Genomic DNA, 22,865 nt, shown 5'->3' on the forward strand with positions numbered 1-22,865 from the left:
TACTAAGAAGAGGTGGAAAGAGTACACAGAAGAACTATATATAAAAGATCTTCGTGACCCAGATAATCATGCTGGTGTGGTCACTCACCTAGAGCCAGACATCCCGGAATGCGAAGTCAAGTGGGCCTTAGGAAGCATCACTATGAACAAATCTACTGGAGGCGATGGGATTCCAGTTGAGCTATTTTGTATCCTAAAAGATGATGCTGTGAATGTGCTGCACTCAATATGTCACCAAATTTGGAAAACTCAACAGTGGCCACAGGACTGGAAAAGGTCAGTTCTCAATCCCAAAGAAGGGCGATGCTAAAGAATGTTCAAACTAACGCACAATTGCACTCATCTCACACGCTAGGAATGTAATGCTCAAAATTCTCCAAGCCAGGCTTCAAGTGTACATGAACCGTGAACTTCCAGATGTTCAAGCTGGATTTAGAAAAGGCAGAGGAACCAGAGATCAAATTGCCAACATCCCCTGGCTCACAGAAAAAGCAAGAGAGTTCCAGAAAAACATCTACTTCTGCTTTATTGAGTACACCAAAGCCTTTGGCTGTGTGGATCACAACAAACCGTGGAAAATTCTTCAAGAGATGGGAATACCAGACCACCTTACCTGCCTCTTGAGAAACCTGTATGCAGGTCAGGAAGCAACAGTTAGAACTGGACATGGAACAACGGACTGGTTCCAAATTGGGAAAGGAGTACGTCAAGGCCGTATATTGTCACCGTGCTTATTTAACTTATATGCAGAGTACATCATGCGAAATGCTGGGCTGGATGAAGCACAAGCTGGAATCAAGATTGCCAGGAGAAATATCAATAACCTCAGATACACAGATGACTTTATGGCAGAAAGTGAAGAAGAACTAAAGAGCCTCTTGATAAAAATGAAAGAGGAGAGTGAAAAAGTTGGTTTAGAACTCAACTTTCATAAAACTAAGATCATGGCATCAGGTCCCATTACTTCACGCCAAATAGATGAGGAAATGAAACAGTGAGAGACTATTTTTTCGGCTCCAAAATCACTGGGGATGGTGACTGCAGCCATGAAATTAAAAGACACTTGCTCCTTGGAAGGAAAGCTATGACCAACCTAGACAGCATATTAAGAAGCAGAGACATTGCTTTGCCAACAAAGGTCTATCTAATCAAGGCTATGGTTTTTCCAGTAGTCATGTATGGATGTGAGAGTTGGACTATAAAGAAAGCTGAGCGCCAAAGAATTGATGCTTTTGAACTGTGGTGTTGGAGAAGACTCTTGAGAGTCCCTTGGACTGCAAGGAGATCCAACCAGTCCATCCTAAAGGAAATCAGTCCTGAATATTCATTGGAAGGGCTGATGCTGAAACTGAAGCTCCAATCCTTTGGCCACCTGATGTCAAGAACCGACTCATTGGAAACGACCCTGATGCTGGGAAAAATTGAAGGCGGGAGGAGAAGGGGACGACAGAAGATGAGATGGTTGGATTGCATCACCAGCTTGATGGACATGAGTTTGTGCAAACTCTGGAAGTTGGTGATGGACAGGGAAGCCTGGCGTGCAGCATCCCACGGGTTTGCAAAGAGCTAGATGTGACTGAGCGGTTGAAGTGAATTGTGCTGAACAGTTTTAAACTGAGTACAACTTGCTCTTGCCCCATGGTGTCTACTGCGTCATATGTCTGATTACCTCCTTTTCTGTATGTTACTCTCAGTAGGGCTGGATTTCTTTAAAAGCAATTTGTATGCGTGTTAATCACTTCAGTTGTGTCCAACTCTTTGTGACCCTATGGACTGTAGCCCACCCGCGGGGCTCCTCTGTCCATGGGATTCTCCGGGCAAAAATACTGGAGTGGGTTACTATTTCCTTCTTCAGGGAATCTTCCCTACCCAGGGATCGAACCCATGTCTCTTACGTCTCCTGTATTGCAGGTAGGTTCTTTACCACTGGCGCCACCTGGGAAGCCCTAAAAGCAATTTAGCCAGATATTTTGATATAAAAGAAACACAGTCTGTAATACAATTTGGTAGGAATTTAGCCATCCCTTTTGGAATGAGCAGGTATTATTACTGCATCACCCAAAATTCGGCTGTTTGATTGAAACAGTTGGAATATTTAACGTGATTACTGTTTTATATTGGTATGCAGATTTATGTTTTATGAAGATAATGATTATGGAGGTGATGAATCAAATCAGAATTTCTGGACCTGAGTCAGTCCTGTTTGACATCTCTCTGTAAAATAATTATCATGTTTACAATAGAAATAAGCTGAAGTATCAGGTCACTGATCCAGTAAAAGCTTTAATTCGTGTCAAAATATCTTTAAATAGAGAAGTAGTTTTTTGATTTTTTTTTTTTTAGATAAACTGGGTCTTTGGTTTGTAATTCAATTTTATCCCCTGTTGTCGGCTTTTCTTGCCTTGGTTTTCAAGTAGCTGTAGCAGGATTGTTGGGCTCTTACCTTCTGATGACTTAGGAAAACGCTATCAGTTGCCATGTTTGAAAAGCGCAGTGTGTTCTTGTAAGCTTGTTTGTGCTCACAATGGTTTCTAGTCAGAGACCACCAGGAAAATACACGTACTTGAACAAATGGGGTTCATTACTCTCTGCACTCAAACTGTGGGGAACTGTGGAGTATTTCAGTGAGCATGTGTTAGGAAGAACCTATTTTAGGGTTTGGGCTTATGCAGTTGATTTTGGGGAGGACTTAAACAGGTGAAGCTTTGCTGTGTATAGGAATGCTGTCAGGATGAAGAGGTGTCTTGATACATTTTATCTATGGGCAGGGTAGGCAAGATCCATGTACTTGCTAAAGAGGCATAGCTGCTCATCTTTGGTAGAGGAGAAGAACAGGATCATCATTTTTTGTGGCTTGTACAATATTCACAATCTGTTGGTGTTCAGACATGGTTATGAAGTGGTGTTGTTTTGTCCTGATCCATTCCAGTCATGAAGTGGCCTTATCTGGTGTTGTTGTTTTGTGAAATTGTCCATATTCCCCAGGAGAACTCCATGGCCTAGCTCGAGTGTTAGGCCAGCTCCTAGCAACTCCAAGGCCTGGCTCATATACCAAGCCAGCTGTTGGATGTCAAGGACTGTTTTTCTCTTTGTCAAGGTTTATTTCTGTGATACTCTGTATGGCTTCTTGAGCACCGTGTAGAGACAAGAGAGCTCTGCTTTGGCACCACCATAAACTTGCATAGCCTCAGACAAGTCAGGTAGCTTTCCTGAGACTCAGTTTCTTCACCTGTCTGATAGAATGAGGATGTTTGCCCTACATTCCTCACTTGCATGTCATGAGGATAAAATCAAAGCAGACAGATGGAAAACTCATTGTGTAAAAGATGTTAGTAGGTTAAAAAAATGTAAGTTGTTTCTCTTAAGAGGGCCTCATATCAAAGCTTCAAATTGTGTAGTTGAATTAAATCTGTGCTCATCTTTTTTACACTCCATACCAATTGGAGATGCTGTTGATGCTTCTGGGTGGAGGTGAGGGGAAGAATATAATGTGTGAAAGTTTATGGAGCCGCACAGAGCATATAAATAAGTAATCAATCCATGGTAAAGTTCACTTTTTGTGTTAATCAAGCCTAGTTAGACTTGCTAGATTTTGTTCCTTTGTATTCTGAAGTACAGTTTCTTCTCCACCTCTTAAGTACCCTTCTGTTTAAGCAGTGTTACTAGTGATGCTTTAATTGCATACCACACAGGTGGATTTGCTTTTGCTGTAGAATTTTATGGTTGGCTCTCATCTGTCATCTCAGAAGCACATCCACCTGGGACATTTGATTTCATTTTCTTTTCTCTCTAAAACCACTAGCTTGAGAGTAAATAAAACTGAGAATATGGAGCAGTAAAGCTAACAATATGGCTGCACATTTTATACACCATTTACCACCTAGCAATAATGACGTTTCTGTCTAAGAAAGGAAACAGAGGAACATTTGGAGTGTAGTCTGTGAAAAATGAAATCTGTTTCCCAAAACAATACTATCTCACCTTAGATCTAGGTTCCAGTAACACTGAATTCACTGTGACTGTGCTAATTATTTTCTTATTTTCCTTATGTTGTCTATGTAATATCCAGTTAATATTTTTCCTGTAATTCAGAAACCTTTATCAAGTGTTGCCTTCCATTTTTCAAGTTTCAAAGGTTAATGGATGGTGCTGCTGAAATGAGGCGGAGTGTGTCAGAGCTCCCATTAAGACCCAAATTGCTGTATTTATTCTACAAAGAAGCCTATTATTTCCAGTCTTACAAATGTACAGCATCCACAGGGACCCTGTAAATATTGGAACTGTATCAAGCCCAGCTGGGAACCTGACAGTCATTAGTTTTTTTTCTCCGTAAAAGCCTGCGTCTTTTCGGATGGCTCTTTGAAGGGGACTTTTTGGAGGATAACATCACCCATTTTCACTTACTTTATTTCTGTGGAATGTGATCTGATTTTTTGAGGGAGTGTCTTTTGTCTGTGCTGGGGATTCTCAACTTCAGAAATCCTGATATATTGATATTTGGGTCAGATCATTCTTTGGTGTAGGGGCTGTCCTTTGCATTGTAGGATTTTTAGCAGCTTCCATGGACTCTTCTCACTAGATTCCAGGAGTGGTCACCCTGTTCTCCCCCCACCCAAGTGTGGCAACTAAAAGTATTTCTGTAAATCTCCTAGGAGCCAGATTGTCTTCCTTTGAGAACTATCAAAAACATACATGAAACAGAAATGTTCTAGGAAGCATGAAACTTTGCTGAAATAGACTTGAAACTTCTATAGATTTTTTTCTTTGGGGGGACAGATTCTGAAGGAAGACCCCCCAGTTTCTTTGAGTTTTACTATATATTCATCAGTGGTAGGATGATAAGGAAAAGAAAGAAAAAAGGGGTCATATTAGGAATTCGTTTGAGAGCACTTGATTGTGAAGGAACCCTGGCAAGAGAAGCAGTGTTTGCAGCTTTAACTGGCAGGGTTGTGTCTGTTACGTAAAGTCTGCAGTGAGAGCCCCAGAGGGTCTGGACCAGGACACAGATGCCTGCACATCTTATGCTGCAGTGGCTGCGCACAGGTCTGAATCAGCCCTGAAAACGCATACATTATTTCTTACCGAATGTCTCTGGCTCCTCACAGCAGAATCCCTACGTGATGTCTCTGCTAAAAATTCGATGACTCACAAATGAGTCAACAGAGAAGGTGTTACAGGAGGCTGCCTGCTGTTAAGCCACAGCAGGGCCCCTAGGAGCTGGAGAATCCAACGAGCCATTAGTATCCTCTCTGGCTTCCCATACGGGATTTTCGATTTATGTAGTCTGAGAGACTGTGTGCCTTTCCTTCCAAGTGCAAATGCTAGTTTTCTAAAAGCCCAGCACACTAGGTTAACATTCTGAGGCCCTGCATGCCCTAAATTGAGAGAGTTTGGGAGAACAAGCTGATGTTAAATTTAACACCTGTTTAAGCTCTGTTGTACCTTAATGTATTTTCATGATGCAAAGAGGGAGAGAAGTGTGCTTCTGTAATTCTCAGTAGGGAACTAGTGTTTTGGGGTCTTTTTTTTTTCTTTAAAAGAGATGTGGGTTTATAAATAAAAGCCACAAGCACACGATTTTGAACAGAACTGCTTTAGTATTATGGAAATAAAGCATTAATTTTCTTGTATATTGAAACTCAATCCATTCATTTAGAAATTGTATACTTATAACTCATTATTCACATTTCATTGTTTAAAAAATTCCAAAGGGCTATCTTGAAGTTTGCTGTCAAACTGCTTATGACAGCTTGTTAAGAAAATTAACAGAGTACAAGAGATTAAATAGCAGAAAGCTTTAGACTACAGCACTGTTTTAAAAAACTTCTAAATGTGTTAGAAGCTCCTATTCATAAATAAAAATTGTTATGCTTTTATAAATGGAACTTATCTGTTCAGTAAAGCTTTTTATCCCGAAGGACCTAAGCAGATGATTTGGGGGTACAATATGCATTCTATTTATCCTGTGTAATTAAAGTTAAACCACAGGTCTTAAATAGTATGAGTAATTTAAAGTGACCTTTTAGTTAGCCCTAATAAGTGAGGTTTCTCTATGGCAAGGATTTTTATTGTTCACTGTAAGAGTGTCAAACTGGAGAGGTCTCTGATCACTCTTATCAGGATTCCACAGGGAAATATTACCAAGTGGGATAAAATTGAAAGTGGGGTTCAGCTGCTCATTGCTCAGAAGCCATTAAAGAGGCCAGGTTGGTAGAAACTGCTTTATTTCGGAGGCTGCGAGGGATAGGGGGAGAGGACAGATGCCTGTCCAAAGCCAACTCCTCCCCATCCCCCCACCCGGTCCCCTTCCCTTCCCCTCCCTGCCTGGACAATCTGGAGGCAGGAGCTTTTCTAGACAGAGAGAGGGGGCTGCATGCAGAAACAGCACAGTCAGTCCCGACAGTCATCTTGAAATCAGTCACTGGTGGTCTGATCAATATCATCATAATTGTTTTAAGTACATTTAATGTTCATTTCTAAGGTTGCTTTGTTTCCATTTCTTTGCGGCCAGTTCTCTGAATTGTGGCAGCTTATATCACGGCTACAGTTTGGTCATCATTTAGTTAACTTCTTCCACTCTGTGTGAGTTTTAGTATCTGCAAAACAGCTCATAGACTATGGCTCAGAATATTATCTATAGCCTTTGAGGAGAAACTAAAGGTCCTTGACTCTGCTTAATGGCTAAACTATTATTATTTGGTCTCCTTTGACTGGTTTCCTTTGTTTCTGCATGTTCTCACTTTGGTGATTAAACCTATTCTTTGGCTAAGGTTTTTCCATGGACAAAAGGCAGGCTGAGGACATGGGGGACAAGGACCATAGGGTCCTGCTCCATTTCAGTAGAAGGGCAGTCTCTAGGAACCTGGACCTGCTCTCCCTTCATAAGTCCAGAAAATTCATTTTATTAGCTTTTCAAAAGAGGAAAAAGGAGAGTGTATACAGGAGGACTGACTCCACTAGATGAATTCACAAATGGCTGATGGATAATCACAATGTCATCTCTCAGTTCCCCGTGCTTGTGCTCAGCTGCTTATTCATATCCGACTCTTTGCGACCCTGTGAACTGTAGCCCACCAGGCTCCTCTGTCCATGGGATTTTTCTGGCAAGAATACTGGAGTGGGTTGCAATTTCCTGCTCCAGGGGATCTTCCCAACCCAGGGATTGAACCTGCATCCCCTGCACTGAAGGCAGATTCTTTACCACTGAACTACTGGGGAAGCCCTCTCAGTTGCTAAGTAGACATGAAGCCTTGGGGCAGTTGGTGCATTTTCCCTGAAGGAAAGTCTCCATCAAAAGCTAAATTATGATGAGAAGGTTGGTGTGCAGATGGCACAGATACCTTTCAGGGATATGGAATGCCTCCAGGAAGACTGGAATACTAATTTGTTGCATCTATACTGGCCTACAGTGAGAGAAACTGTCAAATATTTGTTCATTGACTCTCCGGTATTTAGGATACATGCTTATCTTCTGTTAATAAAACATTTCTTCAAATATGAAAGTGAAGTGTGTGAAAGTCCATTGCTCAGTCATGTCTGACTTTTTGCAATGCTGTGGACTGTAGCCCACCAGGCTCTTCTGTCCGTGGAATGCTCTAGGCAAGACTTCTGGAGTGGGTTGCCATTTCCTCCTCCAGGGGATCTTCCCAACACGGGGATCAAACCTGGGTCTTCTGCATTGCAAGTGGATTCTTTACCATCTGAGCTACCAGGGAAGCCCTTCTTCAAATATGGTTCAATATAATTGATTAGATTTTATTTTCCTTAGCTAAAATTGTGTTTTAATTGTGCCTTTTTGATACTACATTTAAGCCACTTGTCTCAAAAATCCTTTGAGTTTTTTTCCTACAACTGCCTGATCTCATCCGTTATTTCTGCATTCTTCCATTCTGAGGCAGTCTTCCCTCATGTGTATTAATAACACTCATTATGTTGGTGGTTCTTTCTTTTGGCTGCAATAGCATTGCCAAATCCAAAAAAGAGCTCTTTTGTAATATTTCTTTGTGATTGTAACTCTCCTGAACTATTTCTCCCCAAGTTTTCATGTTATAATAAAAAAAGAATTTCCTTTTTTCCTTTTAGAGTTAGCATTTTCTTTTCTTAAATCTTCCCATTCCTCTTTCTCTACCTTCTTCATCATAGTGATTTTTATCTTCAATATCAGATGTCACTACCATTTTTACTATTGAGGAGTTCCTGGTTGCACATGGTATATTCTACTGGGCCCTGTGTAAGAGGATTGTGTAGATCTTCTTGAGACCCTGACTCAATTATTTGGGGTCGGACAGAAGTGTGATTCCTGTGTCACCATTACATTTCAGATCCTCCAGGGAAAGCTACTTCCATCATCCATATCTTAGTATAATATCTGGATTTTCATGTTGAGTTAGACGGCAGAGATAATGAAACAACATACTTTTGAGCTGGTTAGTTTGTTCTTTTATTCTTTCCTCCCTCCCTCCCTCCCTCTCTCCCTTCCTTCTCCTCTACCTCCCTGTCTCTTCCATCTTCCCTCCTTCCCCACTCTTTCCTTTCCTTTCTTCCTTCAACAGCTTTACTAAGTTACTATTCACATACCATAAGAATTCTCCTGTTTAGAAGGTACAGTGTTGTGAATCTGTAACCACTGTCTAATCTTAGAACATTTTTTTGTCACCTCCCAAAGAAACCCTATATCTACTAGCAGCCCCTATCAACCCAGATCTACTGTCTCTGTGAATTTGCCTTTTCTGAATATTTCATATATGGAATTATACACTATATGGCCTTTTAAGTGTCTGGCTTCTCTCACTTAACATAATGTTTTCAAAGTGCATACATGTAGCATGTATCTGTATGTCATTCCTTTTCATGGCCAAATACTATTCCATTTTGTGCATGTACCATATTTTGTTTATCATTTGATGGACTTTTGGCTTATTTCTGCTTTTCAGCTATTATAAATGAAGCTGTTATGAACATTCATGTGCAAGTTTTTGCATGGTCATATAATTTCATTTCTTTTGGGCGGATACCTAGAATTAGAATTGCTGGTTGCATGTGTGTTAAGTCTCTTCAGTCATGTCCAACTCTGTGTGACCCTATGGACTGTAGCCTGCTGGGCTCCTCTATCCATGGGCTACTCCAGGCAAAAATACTGGAGTGGGTTGCCATGCCCTCCTCCAGGGGATCTTTCTGACCCAGGGGTTGAATCCATGTCTCTTCCATCTCCTGCATTGGCAGGCAGGTTCTTTACCACTAGCGCCACCTGGGAAGCCCAGAATTGCTGGTTATATGTTTGATATTTTGAAGAACTTCCAAACTCTTCCTAAGAGGCTGCACCATTTTGTGTTCCCTAGCAATACGGGGCGAGACGGAGTGTTACAGTCTCTCCACATCCTAACACTTGTTATTGTCTGTACTTTGATTGTAACCATCCTAATACATTTTCCTATTTAGTAATGAGATTGAGCACTTTTGCAAGTTTTCTTGGCCATTTTTCTGTTTTCTGTGGAGAAATGTTTGGTCTCATCATTTTTTCAATTTTTAATTGGGTTATTTGTCTTTACAACTGTTAAGTTGTAAATGTTCTTTTTATATTCTGGATACAAGTCCCTTATCAGATATGTAACTTACAAATATTTCCTCTCAGACTGTGTATTTTTAATAATTTTATTTATTTATTTATTTTTGGTTGTACTGAGTCTTCATTGCTGTGTGGGCTTTTCTCTGGTTTCAGTGAGCTGGGGTCCTTTGTAGCTGCAGTGTGCAGGCTTCTCACTGCTGTGGCTTCTCTTGTTGCGGAGCATGGGCTCTAGGATGCATGGGCTTCAGTAGTTGCAGCTCCCGGGCTCTAGAGGACAGGCTCTATAGTTGTGGCACACACAGATTTTTTTTTTTTAAACAGGCATTTGTAAAGAGCATTTTAGATGCATAGCAAAATTCAGTGGAAGGTACAGATGGTTCCCACATACCCCTGCCTGCACAAAAGTACAGCGTCCCCTACTATGAGCGTCCTTTACCAGAGTGGTACATTTATTTGGTACATTTATTACACTGGTTAACCTACCTTGGCACATCATTATCACCCAAAGTCCATAGTTTACGTTAGGGTTCACTCTTGGTGTAGAACTTTCTATCTCTTTGATTAAAGTATAATGACATATATCTGCCATAAAAGTATCATGCAGAATAGTTACGTTGCTTTAAAAATCCTCTGTGTTTTTCCTACTCATTCCCCTCCCGTCCCTGGCAGCCACTGATCTTTTTACTGTGCCATAATTTTGCTTTTTCCAGAATATCATACTGCTGTATATTTGAAGTCACACAGTATGTAGCTTTTTCACATTGGCTTTTTTCATTTTAACTGTGCCTTTAAAGTTTCTTCATGTCTTTTCATGGCTTGATAGTTCATTTCTCTTTAGTGCTGAATAACATTTGATTGTCTGAATGTCCCACAGTTTATTATTTACTCACCTACTGGAAGGTATTTTGTTTGCTTTTATGTTTTGGTAGGTTGAATAAAGCTGTGATGCAAGTTTTTGTGTGGACATAGCTTTTCAGCCCATATGGGTAAATACCAAGGAGCATGATTGCTGAATCATATGGTGTACAGTGTGTTCCATTTTGTGTAAAATCATGGAAATGTCTTCCAAAGTGACTGTACCATTTTGCATTCCCACCAGTGGTGAATGAGAGTTCATGTTGTTCCACATCCTTGTCAGCCTCTGGTGTTGTCAGTGTTTTGGATTTTGGCCATTCAGTAGGTGTATATGGTATATCATTGCTGCAAGTGAGATCTAATTAGAGAATTTGCTATTCCCTAGTGACATTTGATATTGATCATCGTTTCATATATGTATTTACCACCTGTATGTCATCTTTGGTGAGGTATCTGTTCAGGTCTTTTGCCCTTATAAAAATTCAATTAATTGTTTTCATATTATTGAATTTTAAGAGTTCTTTGTATATTTTGGATACCAGTCCTTTATTCAATATGTCTTTGGTAAGTATTCTCTCCCAGTCTGTGGTTTATCTTCTCATTCTTTTGACTGTGTCTTTCACAGTGCAGGAGAAATTTGTTTTCATGGAAGCTTGATTATCAATCATTATTTTTCATTGAAAGTGCTTTTGGTGTCATATTTTTCTCGCACATTCCTATTTTCCTTCTAATGTCCACACTTCCCATTCCTTCCCTTATTTTGACCTTCTCATTCCAACTATTTTTCTTTCTTTAGACCCTTTCCCTTAACTGTCTGTGAGAGTTGAAATACAGGAAATAAACAAAACTGTACAAAGGCTGCCTAAATTTCAGTAGGGAATAATTAAAGACCAATGTTTTCATGATGCAAAGGAACAAATTTCAAGTAATAGAATTTCACTTGACTAGCTGCTGCCAGAGATTTATTTGGGAAGAAGTCTTTTTATCTCAGAGATGACCTATGAAGATCTTTCCTAAGCTTGAGATTCCATGAGCCTAAGCTACAATGTTACCCAAGCTGCCTTCTTTCCTAACTTACTTGTCTGGCCAGGCCATTTTTATTGGTTTATTTAAAGACATTTAGGTTTTCTTTTCTCAAGATGGGATGGTGTTTTGCCCTTCAAAGACTTTTGTTTTCAGTTCACAGATTTCCATGCCCTCAATGCAGATGACTGTGAATTGGGTCTTCTGACCCATGAGAATTTTTTCAGAAACCTTAAAGAAGGTTATTAACCATTGAGTTTATGCCTGTTCTTTGAGGAGTGACTCACTCAATGCCTAAGGGCTGTAGACCAGGCCTCTGGCTTTGGGTGATATGGATTGAGATATGGCTAGTTAAATTTGGAGTTGAGCATTCACTGCTGCTCTCACTGCTCCCTTCTCCTTCCTCTTCCCCTCTCCTTTCCCTCTTTTATTCCCTCCTCCCCAGCTCGTTCCCTTCTTTCTCTTCTCCTTTCTCTTTCCTCCCCCTCTTTCTCCTCTGGTCCTCCCCCTCTCCATCCTCTTTCCTTCTCTCCTTCCCTCATCTTTCATCTCCTGCAGGTAACTGCACTCATCTCATTGTTTAAATGAAATGACGTTCTTCCTCTTTCTCAAATTTTTGTTGTCAGATTAGCAAGAACAACCAAGGAATGGTTTGGGTACCCTGAGAAGCTTTGTGTAAATTCACAAGTGTAATTTGCTTACTGTTTTTGCATTTCCTTCTTTCTTATTTCTCTATACTTCCTTCTAATGTGTAGTAAGTTAAGCTTACCTTTTTCTGATGAATAAACATAGTTCATACTTACTGATAAGAAACAACTGTTACAGGGGTTAAACTACCTGGGGAGAGTTTGCTAGATGCCTATCTTCATTTAAGTTTGAACTTGGGTCTTTGTGGAGGGCCTATAAGTGAAAGATGCCAAGAGCTATCAGGTACTGCTAGGCTGTGCGAGATTTAGCAGATAGCAATCCTGCTTCTACTTCTGACCCTGGCAGTTCCTCTGCCCATTTGTAGGTCAGTGGTGCTGCCAATTTGTGCACCATTTATAGAAGACACCAGCAAGAAATGGCAAAGATTTTCTGACCCAAGGAAAATGATGCTCACAGTCTTTGGATGGTGCTTTAAGTGAACATTTTGGAATGGTCAGGTGTAGTACTACATTGCCACGGCGACCTTGAAAGCGAAGCTTGTCTTTGGATATGAACTGCTCTCATTTACTTTTGAGCACCCCTTCTCTCCTCTATTTTCGTTCAACTTCCTTTGATGGTACAATGACAGCTGTCCTCTCTTATATTCAAATTTAATTGATTTAGTAAATATGTAGAAGTATTACCAAGCTTATATTATGATTGTTGTATCCTGTTTTGGTTTTCTTATATATCAGATCCTTCCATGGGAGATAGGAACTTGGGGAAGTTCAAGAGAAAATGCATAATCATCAGTCTTGTGTTGTTCTCTGCTTAAAATGGTAGGGATGTAGTGGAAATATTGGCTGGGTTTCATCATAAAGGCTTCTATTCCATTTGACTTCACTTTATTTGACATTGTGGTATCTTCTGGGATCTTATAGAGTAGCCAATGAACTGAATGGGAATCCTGCTGTTGATTCCCTGTCACTCCAAGTTAATATCCCAGTGGTGTTTTAGGGATTAGGCAGGAACTCTGAAATACTTCCATGCTTCCAATTTACGAAATCTAGATGATTCAGCACACTGTTTCCTCTCTGTTTTTGTTTGTTTTTTTTGGCTGAGCTGAGTCTTCGTTGTGGTGTGTGGGTTTTCTCTAGTTATGGAGCATGGGCTCTAGAGTTTTCAGGCTCAGTCAGTGCAGCGCATGGGTTTAGTTGCCCTCAGGCATGTGGAATCTTAGTTTCCGGACCAGGGATTGAAATCCGCATCACCTATATTGGAAGGCAGATTCTTAACCTCTGGACCACTAGGGAAGTCCCTCTGTGTTTGTTTTAAATGTGGAATGCTCAAAATTACTACTGTGAAAATAGGTTTACTATCAGGGAAGGGCCATAACTATTTTGACTGTTGCTGCTTCGATAATTTGCCCAGGTAAAGTCCTCTGGAGTGTGTGAACTAGGCATCACTATAATCCAATGAAGAAATACATGCAAATTTAAACTTCTCTCCCAGTTTAGTAAGAAACATAATAAAAGTAAAAAACATTCTACCACCTCAACAGAGAGATGGAGATCTGCCAGCTTCAAAGAAGAAACGCCAGGCAGGGGAGAAGATCATGTACACTTTGGTCTCAGTCCCACATGGAAATGACATTGCGTCGCTTTTCGAACTGGATGCCACGACTCTTCAGAGAGCGGACTGCCTGGTTCCAAGGTAAAAAAAAACACACAAAAACAGGTTAAGCAATAATGTCCCTTCGAGTAATTTTACTGGTTGGTAAGGAATTAAAACCATAATTTTAATATAATTTTTGTGACAGCAAGAGAGCAAGTAGAAGTGAAAAACAAGTGTAAAAAATCATGCCTCTTTTATGAGTAGATTAACATAGCTGTTCTATTCTTAAAAATAAGTATAAAGTTCAGGACAAGAGAAATTCTGAAACATTCATAAGAATTATTTATTTCTATTACTTGGATGTTCCTTGGTTACTAAAATGAAAAACAATCTAGAAGCATTTCCATCAATACTTACAGCATTTTTATACTCCTGTAAAAATTAATTTAAAAATACTTGTGACATTTTTATTATGTCAAATTCCAGATTTCATTCATTTACTTATTTATTCATCCATTTGTTCATTTATTTAGTCCTTGAGTCAACAGATCTTTACTGAACATTGATTACCTCCCAAGCATTGCCCTTGGCATTGGGAGGAAAACTGTGAGCAAACTGGTTATGAACTTAAATTCAAATGGAAGAGAGAGGTAATAAAGAAATAAGCACAAACTATAAGGTCAGGTAATAAAAATGTTTTGAAGAAAAATTGAAGCGTATAGAGAGTTCTATTATTAGGTATGAGACCTCTGATTTAGGACATTTGAGAAAAGATCTGAATGATTTGAAAGATCAAGCCCTCTCCATCTGGGAGAAGTGTTTTAAGCAGCAGGAACACAAAATGGAAAAATCTTGAAATTTACTAGCTGTGCTGAAGGCCCAGCTAGGAGACAAGTAGACCTAAATGAAGAGGGGGAAGGAGGATTGTTAATGAGGTAACTGTTAATTTAAAGTGAGAGAATATTTTACATTCTTTTGTTTGGATTTGATTAAGTTTTTTTTATTTTTTTGGCCTACAGCTGTCTACCTTCCAATAATAGCACTAGGAGGCAATCTCTAGATGCACGGAGTTTTGCCTTTATTATTTAGTGGGATTGTTCTAAATTGTCCTTGATTCAGCATGATTGTCCTTGGCCTTGGGCAGATCACAGTGGTTAGATTGAAGGTACATGCTGAAAATGTAGACATTACTGTGCAGGTTACTTTCAGAGAAAGTAAAAAGTTGCTCTACTAACACTGCCAGAAATCACTGCTCCTTGGGCTTCCTGGGCTGTTTCACAGCTGTTCTCACTCATGAGATATGTAGCTGAGTCTATGGTCACACCACCCAGAACATGCCTGATCTTGGAAGCTAAGCAGGATCAGACCTGTTTGGAACTTGGATGGGCGAAATGCTGAATCTTGGCCTTCCGTGAGCCATTTCTCTTTGGGCTACCTATAGAGATCTGTAAAGAGATCCCCACTGAAGGTTTGACCTGATGCAAGTCTCTGACCTTCTTTTCTGAGTATGGCATCTTAATAAATCCTTGCTCTGACTACTCACTTTAAATTTTAACTCAGCAAACATAGAGACCTTCTTGAACTCTAACCAAGAAAATTTGCTTAAGGAAAAGGTAGAAAGATCTCACTATAAAGTATAGACAAGCCCCAGAGCCTTGCTCTATATGGAAGGGTTCATCTATTACTATTCAGAGCCGCTGAAGCCCTTCTCATTATAGAACAGATTTTTGTATTAACATATTCTTTGTCATTAGTTGTTTTAAAGCTTCCACTAATGAACACTTAGTAATAACTACTATTGTAATATAACTCTGGAGCTCTTGTTATGTGCTGAGCACTCTGTCAAGTTCTTTATAAATATCCTGTCAGCAATTCTAACAGATCAGAACTAAAGACTAGCTGTGCTGTGTGTGCTTAATTGCTCAGTAATGTCTGACTCTTTGCGACCTCATGGACTGTAGCCCACCAGGCTTCTCCGTCCATGGGATTTCCCAAGCAAGAATACTGTAGTGGATTGCCATTTCCTTCTCCAGGAGATCTTCTCGACCCAGGGATCGAACCCAGGTCTCCCACATTGTGGGCGAATTCTGAGCCACCTGGGATGAACTAGTTAATGCTGTGCTTTTCATGTCAGCTTTAAATTGGGATCACCTGTGTAGCATTCTGCCCTTTATGCTCTGGCCACATGAAGACCAGTGAAATCACTTGGAGATCTTTAAAAAGCACTGATGCCTTCTCTGAGTCCCAGACATTCTGATTTAAATAATGTGCAGTGCAGCCTGGGTGACAGGCTGTAGAAGCTTTACTGGTGACTCTAATGTGCAGCCAGGTTGGGGAACTACTGGCTTAGTGTGACTAGGTTGATCAATCAATGTCTAGCTCATGAGGTGGAATTTGATCCTGATGTGTGTGAATTTGAAGTCTATACTCTTAACCACTATGATGCATACCTTCATCTTTTATTTTTATTTATTTAAGATTTTTTTTGATGTGGATCATTTTTAAAATCTTTATTGAGTTTGTTACAATATTGCTTCTGTTTTATGTTTTGTTTTTTTTGGCCTTGAGACATGTGGGATCTCCCCAACCAGGGATCAAACCCATACCCCCTGCATTGGAAGGCAAAGTCTTAAGCCCTGGACTGCCAGGAAGTCCTCCCAATGCCTTCATATTTTAGACATTCAAATTACATCAAGATTCTAAGAAAGGATTTTTGTGGTATAGGTCCTAAGGAGTTATTCACTTCTAGAATTCTTGGAAATTGCAAGCTATTATGCTCAAGAGTGGTCTCATTAGTTTGGAACTCAGCCATCTAGGTTGACTCCATAAGCGTCTATAGAAAAAGTGCAGGGAACGACCATGGAGCTGAATAAGCTATGGCCCCACTTTCCAGATGCTTAAAATACAATGGTGAGGATAACTGAGTCCAAATGACATATCCTGTATAATTCCATGCAGAAGATAAGTGGTATCACAGAGGTGTTTAAGTACTGGACCTTTGCTGATTATTTGGACAATGATTGGACCTTTGCTGTTCTAGATTTGTGAAACTCAGTCTCTATCTACTTTTATGAATGAGCAGAACTATGGTGTTTGAGACTAAATCTCTTTCCCTGAAGCCTTTTTTTTTTTTTTTTTTAATATGAGTTTCTCTTATTGGACTTAATGCTTTCTGCCTTGTGTTATAGGGATTTATCTTATCTTTCCTGCTGAACTTCTTGCAACTTGAAGGCAGAGAACTTACCACAATGGTTTTCTTTTAATGGACACTTGATTCATTTTGTTTAAGAAATGATAATAAAAGTTTCACTGAAAATGGTAATATTTGAGCTGGAGGAAGCTCTAGCTATTCTTTCCCATACACTCTCTCACAATTCACCCATCATTGGTTCTTATTATTGTGGGAACATGAATTACCAAATACGGGACCATTGCTCCTAAGAGAATTATCGAGTTAGGTTCCTGCAAGCCTCTGGACACAGTATTTTTGTCAATCAGTTAATACTCAACCTTGTTTTCTATGTGTTTTTGGTTAAAGACACCTCACTTAATATATATTTTTGGTTCATGAACACTGAATTCATGACCATCAGCACTATAACTCATGCCTGGATGAAGCTTCTCTGTCATTAGTGTTTTCTCTGTAATGCACATCACAGCTTTACTCTACAGGAACACAAGACAGCACTTCAGCACTATGCTCGGGACTGTTTTCAACAATGAATTCCCCAGTGACAGTGAAAAACATGGTAATATACAGACCACCAAAGGACGCTTGTTGACAGTTCAAGAGCAGAAATGAGAAGGCAGAGCATCGCCTTGTTCAGTCTCACTGGGGACGTAAATGGCAGGGAATCAAATTTTTTACCACTCTATGCATGTCTGAGAAAGACTGCCAGAGTGCCCCCAAGAATTGATTTTGGGGTTACAGATAATTTGTCACAAGTACGTAATCTGCAATTATTGAGGATTGACTACACTATATACTTTCATGTGCAAATGGTTAAACCACAAAAGGGACTACAGTGAGACAGCCATTATAACTGAGATGGTTACACAGACAGTGCTTCTTACCTTCGTATACATCAGAATTTCCTGGAAAGGCTGGTAAAATACTCACTGTTGGACTTTATGCTCTGATTCTCTGATTCGGTGGACTGGGGTAAAACCTTGGAATTTGTATTTCTAACTAGTGTCCAGGTGATGCTGATGGTGCTGGTCCAAGGTCCAGATTTTGAGAACCACTGGTCTAGGTAATAATACTGCATGCTTTGAAATAGTCTGTAGTCAGATTTTCTCTTTAAATGTGACTGATCTATACTCAGTTAATTGCCTAAAATATATTTATATTCATATCATGTATGAAACTGTTAAATATGTTAATGTTAAGTGTGTTAATTTTTTATAAACCATTTTTAAAATATTATTTTTCTTTTAGGAACTCATATGTTCGGTTAAGACATTTATGTACAAACACGTGGGTAACCAGTACTAGCATCCCCATAGACACGGATGAAGAGAGGCCTGTTATGTTGAAGGTAAATGTTTCTGAGAATGGTTTACTTTTCATCCATATGTTGTCTGAATAGGATTAGGGGATGACTGACATGTTTTTACAACTGTACTTTGTCAATATTAGAAATTATTGCAATGAATTTCATCAAGGACTCATGCCCACCAGTCAGGTCACTGCAGGGCTGTGATTCAAGAAGATGCAGCAGAGATACCAAGAGAATGGGAGCAGCATGTAGAAAGGGAAGAAGATTCCAGAAGGGCATTTCCTCTCCTCTGTTGAAACTGAAGCAAAGGGCAAGGGTAAAAGGGCAACATTGCCATTTGGGCTTTGAGAACAAGGCAAGAAGTGGGCAGGAGAGATCTGTGTCTCTACAGCTTTTCATAGTTGGCAATGCTTGTAAGAATTGCCATGTTTGGATCATCTACTTCTGTTTTGTACCTCTTCCACAGTACTAAGATGTGTTAGTACTTGAAGAATGTTACATCATTTTTGAATAAAGCAACTAATCTTAATGGAAAAACACATTGCAGATTGGAACTTGCCAAACAAAAGAAGATAAAGAAGCATTTGCCATTGTGTCTGTCCCACTGTCCGAGGTCCGAGACTTAGACTTTGCCAATGATGCAAATAAAGTGCTGGCGACTACAGTTAAAAAGCTGGAAAATGGCACAATAACCCAGAATGAAAGGAGGTTAGTAGTTTTCTAGAATGACTTTTACTTATTTATTTATCATTCATATTTTTTAATTTATTTATTTAATTAGAGGCTAATTACTTTACAATATTGTGGTGGTTTTTGCCATACATTGACATGAATCAGTCATAGGTGTACATGTGTCCCCCATCCTGAACCCCCTTCCCACCTCCCTCCCCATCCCATCCCTCAGGGTTGTCCCAGTACACTGACTTTGAGTGCCCTGTTTCATGCATCGAACTTGGACGGTCATCTATGTCACATATGGTAATATATACGTTTCAATGCTATTCTCTCACATCATCCCACCCTTGCCTTCTCCACTGAATCCAAAAATCTATTCTTTATATCTGTGTCTCTTTTGCTGTCTCGCATATAGGGTCATCGTTACCATCTTTTTAAATTCCATATATATGCGTTAATATACTGTATTGGTGTTTTTCTTTCTGACTTACTTTACTCTGTATAATAGGCTCCAGTTTCATCCACCTCATTAGAACTGATTCAAATGTGTTCTTTTTAAAGCTGAGTAATATTCCATCATATATGTGTACCACAGCTTTCTTACCCATTCGTTGGCCGATGGACATCTAGGTTGCTTCCATGTCCTGGCTATTGTGAACAGTGCTGGGATGAACATTGGGGTACACGTGTCTCTTTCAATTCTGGTTTCCTCAGTGTGTATGCCCAGCAGTGGGATAGCTGGGTCATATGGCAGTTCTGTTTCCAGTTTTTTAAGGAATCTCTACACTCTTCTCCATAGTGGCTGTACTAGTTTGCATTCCCTTTTTCCCATACCCTCTCCAGCATTTATTGTTTGTGGACTTTTTGATAGCAGCCGTTCTGACCAGCGTGAGATGGTACCTCATTGTGGTTTTGATTTGCATTTCTCTGATATTGAGTAATGTTGAACTTCTTTTCATGTGTTTGTTAGCCATCTGTATGTCTTCTTTGGAGAAATGTCTTTTTAGTTCTTTGTCCCGTTTTTTGATTGGATCATTTATTTTTCTGGTGTTGAGCTGCATGAGCTAGGATAACTTTTAAATCATCAAGAGTCAGTTATCAACTCTTGCAGTAGCTCTCAAGTGAATGAATGACTCAAAGGAAATACGTAGAATGGTCTCCATGGCAGCACACCTGCTTCTCAATGAGCAGATCCTGGTGCATGAATGAAAATAGTAACATTAAAATCTGGGGAATGTTTACATTTTTCTATTTTCGTTTGGCTTGAACACAGTTGTTTGGAGTTACTTTCTGATCTTTCCTTTTAAATGTTTCATAAGAGATGCCTTTTGATGCACTTGATTTGATATTTGGGTTTGGAGTTTTAAAGGCCCTCAAAGTTTTATGTTTTTGTGTTCTTATTTATTCAAGATACATTTCTCTGCTCAAGTCCCACAAAGCAAACATGTTATATAATACCAGGAAACAGTCTGTAAAAGTGTAGCTTTCTGCCCTTGTAACTTGCTCGAAGACGCTGGAAGAAACTGGATCTTTGATTCTTCCACTCATTCCATTTTGGAAATGAGTAAGAAAGAGTGATACTGATAGCCATCAGTCATTTCATCCCTACTTTATACTAGTACTATGTTAGGCACTGTAAATATATTTCTGTAGTCCTTCAAACAGCCTTGATATGGACATTATTCTCATTCTACATAAAGGAAAATTGAAAGTTTAAGGCAATCAGGTAAGGTCACACCACAAGTGGGGGATTTAATCAGGTGTGTTTTTGAAGTCCATAGGTTTCCAACACACCAGAGCACACGCATTCTCTGTATTTCTCCACTTCATGGTCTGCTACATACCTTTCAATTTGAATAGGAAAAATAAGAAATTACCAATTTCCCAGGCATTCACACACTGAAACTCTCATGCACAGCTGGTGAAATGATCATTGATATCAGTTCAGTTCAGTGGCTCAGTCATGTCCGACTCTTCGCGAACCCATGGACTGCAGCACACCAGGCTTCCTTGTCCATCACCAACTCCCAGAGCTTGCTCAAACTCATGTCCATCGTGTCGGTGATGCCATCCAACCATCTCATCCTCTGTCGTCCCCTTTTCCTCATGCCTTCAATCTTTCCCAGCATCACAGTCGTTTCCAATGAGTCAGTTCTTCACATCAGGTGGCTAAAGTATTGGAAGCTTTCAGCATCAGTCCTTCTGAATATTCACGACTGATTTCCTTTAGGATTGACTGGTTTGATCTCCTTGCTTTCCAAGAGATAGTTGGTATAAGCATTTTGAAACATAGTTTGACAGTAAGGAGCAAAGTTTAAGGACGCAGTCACTCCTCGTGTAAGTGGAATCATGCAGTGTTTGTCCTTCTGTGACTGGTTTATTTCACAAAGGAGGTTCACTCATGCTGTCATATGTGACAGGATTTCCTTGTTTGTTAAAATTGTGTAGTATTCTTAGGACAGTTTACACATGGTGGCAATGCAGCCATGAGCAGCTCAGACTCCATTCACATCTTCATGCAATTTACAGGCTTGAGTACTGGTTCCAGTTCCCTGAGACAGGAGCTCAGAGTCTAGAGCAGGGGCCATCCAACATGTGATCACCAGATCAGATGTCCTTCTGATACAGAGTTAATATTTTCCTGTAGCGGTGTCATTTCCCTTTGAATTTTACTTGCTTGATATTCCTGTCTTGACACCCGCTATCCTTTGTTTAGTGTTTGAGTAGATAACTTTTTTTCATATCCATTTGTTTCAGATTTACAAGTCATTTTGCTTTGTTAATGTCTTGTGAGCAGGCAAGAGCTGGATTTTAAAAATATAATCTGATAGTCTATTTGAATTCACTAAAGTTGAATTACCTTGATTTGTTAAATGATGTGTTTGGATTTATTTGAATACCAGTGGGTATCATATTTTGTTATTTTCTTTCTCTTGTAGAGCTCTTTTTCTTTTCCCTCTTCTTTCTTCCTTTCTGTTAGAGTGGTTCAGTTTGTATTTTCTCCCCATTTTTACTTTTCTTCTAGTTTAGAAGCTATAGATCCTATTCCTATTCTTTTGCAAGTGCCCATATGGTCTTGTCATACATTTCAGCTATATATTCTTTTTTACACAACTTGAAAATATTTCTTTCTCTCATGGGAGAAAAATACTTCAGAATGCTTTGATTATTCTCTGCTATTCTACTTCCCATCTATTTTTGGGGGAGACTAGTTGTCTAGATGCATAGTTCTGAGTTTACTCTTTAAATTACTTATGTCATCTAAATTATGATGTATCACTTTTTTCCTGAAAATTTAGTTCCTAAAATTATTTTTCAGTTATTCATTATATTTCTTAATGTATTTTACCTTTTATTCTACTTACTTTTATTTCTTGCTTTTCACTCCTCTCTGGGTTCACTTTCCTTTTTGCTGAAATTTTTTCTTTAGTCTATTCAATGAGGTTATAAATCTTATTAATCTTTATATGGGGATGTCTTTATTTTACCTCCTTATTTAACTGATGCTTTATGTATGAAATGCCAGCTTGACAATTCTTTTTCTTTAGTATTTTAAAGTTATAACAATTATTTTCTGTTGTGTCTTGTTGCCATTAAGAATTGTTATCCTTTATTGGCATTTTTCTTTACTTTCTGATAATTTTGTAGATTTTTTATTTTGTCTTTGATGTCCTAAAGTTTCACTACAATGTGTTTATGAGTAATTTTTAATTTTGTTTTTCCCACTTGACACTTAGGGTATACTTTTAATCAGAATACTTATATTTTTATTCAATTGTGGAAAATTTTCAGCCATTTTCCTTCAAATATTTCTTATCTTTTCCTCTTATCTCTCTTCTGGAACTCCTATTAGATGTGTGTTGAATTCTCTTAATTCATCTCCCTTTTCTCTTAACTTTCCTTTTATAATTTGCCTTTCGAAATTTGTCCTGCTTCCAAGATTGATTTCTTTGATATTGTCTGTAAGTCACCACATTTTCTTAAAATGTGTGTGTAGTATTTTACCT

General features: G+C 39.2%; 1 protein-coding gene across 6 annotated transcripts in view; it reads left to right on the forward strand.

The window, feature by feature from the left end:
• ITPR2 (inositol 1,4,5-trisphosphate receptor type 2) overlaps positions 1-22,865 on the forward strand; it is a 563,179-nt gene that overhangs the window by 151,118 nt on the left and 389,196 nt on the right. For all 6 annotated transcript variants that reach the window (XR_014051645.1, XM_081483690.1, XM_081483688.1 and 3 more), the window contains 3 exons: positions 13,632-13,783; positions 18,123-18,222; positions 18,731-18,891. Coding sequence is in view for 5 of the 6 variants with exons in the window: in XM_081483690.1 (XP_081339816.1) it covers positions 13,632-13,783; positions 18,123-18,222; positions 18,731-18,891 (413 nt within the window). In the remaining variant the exon portion in view is untranslated. The remainder of the gene's footprint in view (positions 1-13,631; positions 13,784-18,122; positions 18,223-18,730; positions 18,892-22,865) is intronic.

This window comes from Giraffa tippelskirchi, chromosome 4, assembly GCF_054371585.1.
Source record: "Giraffa tippelskirchi isolate mGirTip1 chromosome 4, T2T-mGirTip1v1.2.pri, whole genome shotgun sequence".
In the NCBI taxonomy this organism is placed as follows: Eukaryota; Metazoa; Chordata; class Mammalia; order Artiodactyla; family Giraffidae; genus Giraffa; species Giraffa tippelskirchi.